The following is a 6,243-nucleotide window of genomic DNA, read 5'->3' on the forward strand; positions in this document are numbered from 1 at the left end:
CGCGGCCGAACCCCATGGAGGAACAAGGCGGTTGCGAATTTAGGGTTGCAACGCCTTCAACCTGATTTAGCACCTCCCAGCGTTGAGGCCTTACCAGCCCCTGGCCGCACTGAAGGAAGAAAGGGCGAAACGCATTCTGGAGCCATAGGGCGCAACGGTTCACACCGTAAATTGGGGAGCGCGGGGGCCCACAGTACATTTGGCGGGGGTGCGCGGTTTGGGTCCACATGCGATCCTCCAGTGGGATAAATGTGTTCTGCCGTTTGATCTCCGGCAAAAACACGGCGTGGGAATTTTGGAGGCGCGCGTTTTCCAAAAAGGAAAAACCAGGGTCTAAAAGTGCGGCTCCAATTAAACGCCGCAGTCACGCAGTGCAGCTTGAATTTCAGAGAAAGAGATGGCCTTCCCAATATATCAGTTCAACGTTCCTGTTCTGGGAATTGCGCGGTTAGTGGAACGATTGAATCTGCATACGCGCGCAAGATTCGAAGGGACGTTCGAGCTCTTACCCCACTGCCCGCGCGAAAAGGTGAAAGAAAGCAGACACAGGACACCCGCAGCAGACGCCTAATGCCCCTGGGGGGCTGAAATTGCCCAAGGCACCTTATCCACGGATGGCGTGGCATGCGTTATGCTCTTTGGGGGTATGGGAGGTAAGCTGGCAGAGCTGCGGTGTCGACGGATTGCGCGGCCGCGGGGCAAAGACGCAGAGGGCCCCCTGCGAAGCGGACGCGCCATTATGTCACATCTGGGAATATTTTGCCGGCAGTTGTGTCGGAAGGGACTTTATTCGCCGATCTCCAGGGTTCATTTTTTAAGATTGCCCTTCTGGAGAAAACGAGGTTTTTGTTTTGGTATCGGGTGGGGCTTTCGCGCGCGTCCTTAAATTGCCCATGGGGCGCCAGATGGGTCCGGAAATGTTGCAGATTTGCACTTTCGCAATAACGGGAGTACTAATGGCGGGGCTCTCGAAAAGAACAGCGCCTTTAAAATTCCAAGTGGGCATATGAATGAATAACGTTCGTTTCTCTTTAGAAGCCGTTCGGCGGAGACCACCGGCGTTGAATAAAGGAATAACGCAGATACCATCACCGCTTCGCCCCCCCCCGCCAACAATAGAAGTTAGAATAGCACTGCGCTTGGGGGCGCTGGGTAACAACTAGGGGATCATCTTACCTCGGAATGGGGCAACGAACACATTGATAAATGATGCGTCCACGCGCAGGTGGGGTGCGCCTTGTTTGCCCGACTCTGTTGAAATACCGCGGGGGGTCGTTGGAAAACACCCCTGCGTCATAAAATGCAAGCCCAGTCCCGCGCAGTCCGGTTGGCATTGCGGGCTTTAAAAGAAATCTTGACCCCCAACCTGGAAGTGTGGTTGGGCAACCCCCCAGTTCAGAGCACCGCCAATAAAGAGAGGGCGGGGTTCCAATGTCCTGTCGTAGGGGGCTCCTCCGTGCTTTGGTGCGGGTTGGGGAACGCAGCATTCGCGCTGTATTTCAGCATGTGGGGCTCACTGAAAACGCGGCGGGCGGCGCCTTGCGCAGGCAGGCTTTTTCGATGAAGGTCTCAACGAAGGGGGCGGCGGGGCATGGAGGTGTGAGGCCCGAAAAAGTTGCCCTTTCGTAAGTCGACGGTGGGTTGATGGAACTGCGGTTCTGAATTTGGGGGGCAATCCCACTGAATGGATTTGGCAATTCGAAGAAGAATGGACATCCTCTATGTAATTCTCTGATTATGCGGTTCCTATTCCCATTCGATTCAAGAAGAATAAAGGTAATAGAGGCAGCAACATCAGGTATATATTCTTTGCCTTCCTGGGGGGTGGGTGGGGGAAGAAAAACAAGGGCAAATTCACTCTCCCCAGGGGCCCCCGCACACACCGTCGCTCCCCCCCCCCAAAAAAAAGGGGCAAAACACACACACACACCGCCCCCTCTTCTTCTTCCTCCTGCCCGAACTTCCGCATTCAAAACTCCAAAACTTCGTCAAGTGGGTTTGGGCGCGGAGGCGGCGCCAAGTCCGCGGAAGGCGGGGCCGCCGTAACGGCCTGTCGGTCAACAAGCGGGACGGCAACATCCTTCCGCTTCCCCGCCCCTTCCCCCCCGTCGCCAGCGAGCTCCTCATCCCCCAACCCTTGCATTCCATGGGTCCAGAAGCGCGAAAAGTAGCACCACGCCCCGAGAATATCCGCCACCTCGCTTGCAGTCGCGTCCTCGGCCGCGGAATCGGGAAATTGGAGAAGCTCTTGCCACGCCTGGCGTTCAACTTGTCGCCTCTCCTCTTCCGATGGGCTCCCGCGGTGGAAGCGCTCCATCGAAAACAAAGCCTGCGCTACCCGGCGGGAAAGCTCGGCATTAGAAACGGTGGCTTGGAAGCGTCTCGACTCTCGGAGGGTAAAGGCGCAAGCGGCCAAACCGTTGCGAGGACCGATGAGGCGCGCGCCCAGCCGCAGGGGCGGCATTCCTTCTCCCTTTTCTTTTTGTAAAGAGGGGGCCCTTCTTTTTCGGTAGGGTCTCACTTCTGGTTTCCCACGAAAAAAAAAGACAAAACAAAATAGCGGACGCATGATTTGCTAGCACAGCCAACAAAAAACCAAACACACACACACACGAAGCACTCACCAGCCTCATCTTTTTTTTCTGTGCGGTCGTTAAATCCAGGCGGTGCTGTCCCCTGACAAAAGGCGCGGCACACTTTATGCATCGCCTTGAATACCATCAAAAAAAACTATTGAGGTCGTCCAGTAGCTCTTCGTCGGTCTTCTTCTTACCACCATGGTGTTTTCTCCTTCGTTTGTCCACCCATGGTCTTTTTGGCTGGCACCCCTCCGCAACGCCCTCATCGCCACACCTGTCCTCTCCTGTCTCCTCCTCAATTTTTTCACGCTGAACCAAGGCACGACGATTCGCATCCAACTCTGCCTTCTTCTCCTTGGCTATTAGCACACCCATCAGCTCTTCAGATGGGGCTCGGTCAATCGACACCACTCGCCCCACGGAGGCATTCTTTGTGGCATCCTGATCGTCCAAGATTAAATCAACTGCGGTATTGACGTCAACATAAATATGAGCTGAACTCCGTGAATGGAGTTCAACCACAAATTGAAACGGAGACGAATGAGGCCTCTCCAGTATAGTTTTTTTGGATTTATTTCTCAATCGACGTTCTTCATTGCTGAGAAATGCTTGAGCAGCACCACCGACTAGAAGGTTCAGGGATTGATTTTGCAGTAAACCAGCTAGACTTTCACCATGGCATGTCGCAATAAGATGAACACCTCGTTGAGAAATTGACCACGCAGCCTCGGCCTCTGAGGCTGTGGCAATTTCATCCACAATGACATACTCTGGAGAGTGATTTTGCAATATTTGCGTTAATACCTGCTGCTGCTCTTCACGACGGGGGACTTGCATGCGTCGGCATCGACCCAAGAAGGGCAAAGGTATTGGGCTATCCCCACCAATCTCATTGGATGTGTCAACGACAATGACGCGCGGCTTCGAAGCTTCGCGTGACAAGGAGGCTGCAAGATCACGCAACAACGTTGTCTTGCCCATTCCTGCCTTGGACAAGATGAGAACACTTCCTCTGTGAACTAAAGGAACAAGTGCCTTTGCAATATTAGGCACATAACGACCCACACGTATTGTCAAACCCAAGGGCTCACCAAGACGGCCGCGCCACACTGAAACACGATGCGGCGTGTTTCGAATACAACCTCTTCCATCATCACCGAATCTACCCACTTTTTCAATGGTAAACTGAAGCTCGCTTACGGATGGAGGTGGAAGCTGTATCACCCATTCACCACCACGAACCTCCATCTCTTGACCAAGGTGAATGAAAAACTCTTCCACCTCTGCATGCACAAAAGATGAATGAGATACAATGGCAGAGCGCAGGGAAGGCGCTAACATTGATAACAAGTACTTTACCTCGGCATACGATGTACACAATGCCAATCCCACTTGATCCTTAACAATCAATTGTTGGGCCTTTAACCCATCCTCCATCTTCATTGCAGTCTCCAAGGAGTGATGAAACGCCTTCCAGGCATCCCGCAAGGTGTCGTTTGACCATGTTGAGGTGTCATTCTGGTACTGTTCCACATCTGCAATGTACTGTTGCAGGTAAGTGAGCGGCATGCCCATGGGAGGCGAGCGTTGCGATGATGCCGCCAAGAGTCCCTCATCAGTGAGGTGCAGGGAAGCTGGGCCAACGTTTCGATGACGCAACCGTATGCACCGCTTTGAGTAGCTCAAGCAGTCTGAGCGAAAATACGCCGCTCCAGCTGGCCTCAACACAACTGGCAGCGGCAATTGCAGCAGAAATCTCATACCACCCTCCTCTCTCTCCAAAGTGGAGGCAAAGCTTGACCCCCTGTCCCTTCAAACATCNATTATTAGTAAAACCCATCATGGTGAACACGGCACAATTCAAAAAAAAGTGAATCATAACCACACTCCTCTATTCTCTTCTTCATAGTCCGCCGTTAACCCTTCGAACACGGCATTATATGCTTAAACCGACGTAAAGAATTGACCAAGATGCAGTTAGCCGGAAGCCTTCACATAAAGTCATCTTCATCAGGAACACAGTCTTGATTTGTATTCATCTTCTTCTCATCCATAAGTGATGCATACGATTTTAGTTCCGCCGCCTTTTTACGAGCTTCCGCCTCCTCCTTTTCGCGCTGTTGCCTCTCCAACATAGCCTTGCGCTCCTCGCGACGTTCCTCCGCATCGCGTTCTTCTCTTAATGCTTGAAAATTCACTTCATCATTCGTTACCTTGGTCTTCTCAAGTTTGTTAAGCATAGGGTTGTTTTTCTTTTCAACAATGTGATACCGACGCAAGGACTCATTGTGAAAACCTATCTGCCCAACCTCCATACCGTTTGTCTTCTTCAGGTTGCTCCATGGAGTGTATACCACACGCACGTGATTTAGCTTGCACCCCTCAATGCTGTTCGCCTTGGTTAACTGGCAACACTCCTCAACCATTTCTGGAGTTAGGTCGTCCATGCCCTTTCCCCTTGGCATGCGAACATACACATGGGCACTGCTATGATTATCAACGTGAAACCAGATGTCCTCCGGCCATCCGTACTTGATGAGTTCCTCATTCTCGTACTTGTCACGACCCATGTAGCAGAAAACCGTTGGGTCGGAGGCGAGGGTAAAGTAGTACACCATTATTTCTACCTCCCCCCACTTGTCTGGCGCGCTTGTCAAAGAGAAAAACGAAGAAAACAAGGCGAAATCAAATCAGCGAGAGACAGGTAGAGAGATAGAGCGATGTAGGCACAAGGAACGAAATAGAAGTAAAAAAAAAAAGCTGTAGAAAGGGATAAAGTGCCACCGTGGCATGTAGGGAAATTCGAAGCAACAGCGCACATATATAAATCCCCAACAAATTCAGAATCAGGAGCTGCATACAAGGCATCCGTTTTCTATTCTTCTTCTTTTTGCTCGTATAATCTACAGCGGCATCCAGGAGATAATGTCGTATTCCCGTCGTCTTGGCGTGGAACTATTTCTTCTGCTTCTCTGGATCAGCTTGTTTGGCGAAGTAACAAGCTTCAGCTTTTCTTCACTTCCATTTCCATTGCCTTCAGTGGAGTTGACCAACGTCTTGGTTTTTGGTGTTGATGAGCCATAACCTATGCTCCAGTTACTCTGGTTTCTATGCAGAACATCCCGAGGTTCGTACGCATCGATGCCATAACTCATAAGAGCCTCGCGTCGCTCTGTGACGCTATTCCAGTGGTGTGGTGGAAGCACCATCTTGATGCCAATATGCCTATCGTCCACGCTCGCAGAACGCGGTGCTGGCGTGTGCCGCCGGCCCGAACGCAGTGGCTTCTTCACCATGGGCGGCGGCACCGGCCGCTCCCTCGGCGTCTCCTCTGCCGGTGTCAGCGAGCCCAGCGAGAGGTGACTCTGCCTTAGCGGGGTGGCTGTCATCCGCGGCCGCGGCTCACTAGCGGCGCGTTTCTCAAACGGGGGCGGCCGACACCGCTGTCGCGAGGGCCGCGGCGGCACCTCTTCCGCCCGTGTCGCCTGCGCATCGTTGTCGAGGTGCGGGGCGGCATGCTTGGGGACTTGTCGCCGTGTATGCGACTCCTCCGGTGGTGCCGGTGCAACAGGGTTGCCGCTTCCGCAATCCTGAACGTGGCGCCGTCCCCCCGCCGACATCGACCGCGTGCGCCCTGGCTCGTCAGGGTAGAGGGAAAACGGGG

General features: G+C 52.9%; 5 protein-coding genes across 5 annotated transcripts; all 5 read right to left on the reverse strand.

Annotated features, from left to right (window-relative positions):
• Positions 1-1,172: 1,172 nt before the first annotated feature.
• DQ04_00361000 (hypothetical protein) lies at positions 1,173-1,487 on the reverse strand (the record flags this gene model as incomplete). The annotated part of the gene is made up of 1 exon (XM_009308832.1): positions 1,173-1,487. The coding sequence occupies one exon, from the start codon at positions 1,485-1,487 to the stop codon at positions 1,173-1,175; it is 315 nt and encodes a 104-aa protein (XP_009307107.1).
• Positions 1,488-1,969: 482 nt separating this feature from the next.
• Positions 1,970-2,464, reverse strand: DQ04_00361010 (hypothetical protein; the record flags this gene model as incomplete). The annotated part of the gene is made up of 1 exon (XM_009308833.1): positions 1,970-2,464. The coding sequence occupies one exon, from the start codon at positions 2,462-2,464 to the stop codon at positions 1,970-1,972; it is 495 nt and encodes a 164-aa protein (XP_009307108.1).
• A 256-nt stretch (positions 2,465-2,720) lies between these two features.
• Positions 2,721-4,340, reverse strand: DQ04_00361020 (single-stranded nucleic acid binding protein R3H domain-containing protein; the record flags this gene model as incomplete). The annotated part of the gene is made up of 1 exon (XM_009308834.1): positions 2,721-4,340. The coding sequence occupies one exon, from the start codon at positions 4,338-4,340 to the stop codon at positions 2,721-2,723; it is 1,620 nt and encodes a 539-aa protein (XP_009307109.1).
• A 230-nt stretch (positions 4,341-4,570) lies between these two features.
• DQ04_00361030 (coiled-coil domain-containing protein 25) lies at positions 4,571-5,197 on the reverse strand (the record flags this gene model as incomplete). The annotated part of the gene is made up of 1 exon (XM_009308835.1): positions 4,571-5,197. One exon carries the CDS (start codon positions 5,195-5,197, stop codon positions 4,571-4,573), a length of 627 nt encoding a protein of 208 aa, XP_009307110.1.
• A 285-nt stretch (positions 5,198-5,482) lies between these two features.
• Positions 5,483-6,199, reverse strand: DQ04_00361040 (hypothetical protein; the record flags this gene model as incomplete). The annotated part of the gene is made up of 1 exon (XM_009308836.1): positions 5,483-6,199. The coding sequence occupies one exon, from the start codon at positions 6,197-6,199 to the stop codon at positions 5,483-5,485; it is 717 nt and encodes a 238-aa protein (XP_009307111.1).
• Positions 6,200-6,243: the final 44 nt, after the last annotated feature.

This window comes from Trypanosoma grayi, assembly GCF_000691245.1.
Source record: "Trypanosoma grayi strain ANR4 Tgr_36_V1, whole genome shotgun sequence".
Classification (NCBI taxonomy): domain Eukaryota; phylum Euglenozoa; class Kinetoplastea; order Trypanosomatida; family Trypanosomatidae; genus Trypanosoma; species Trypanosoma grayi.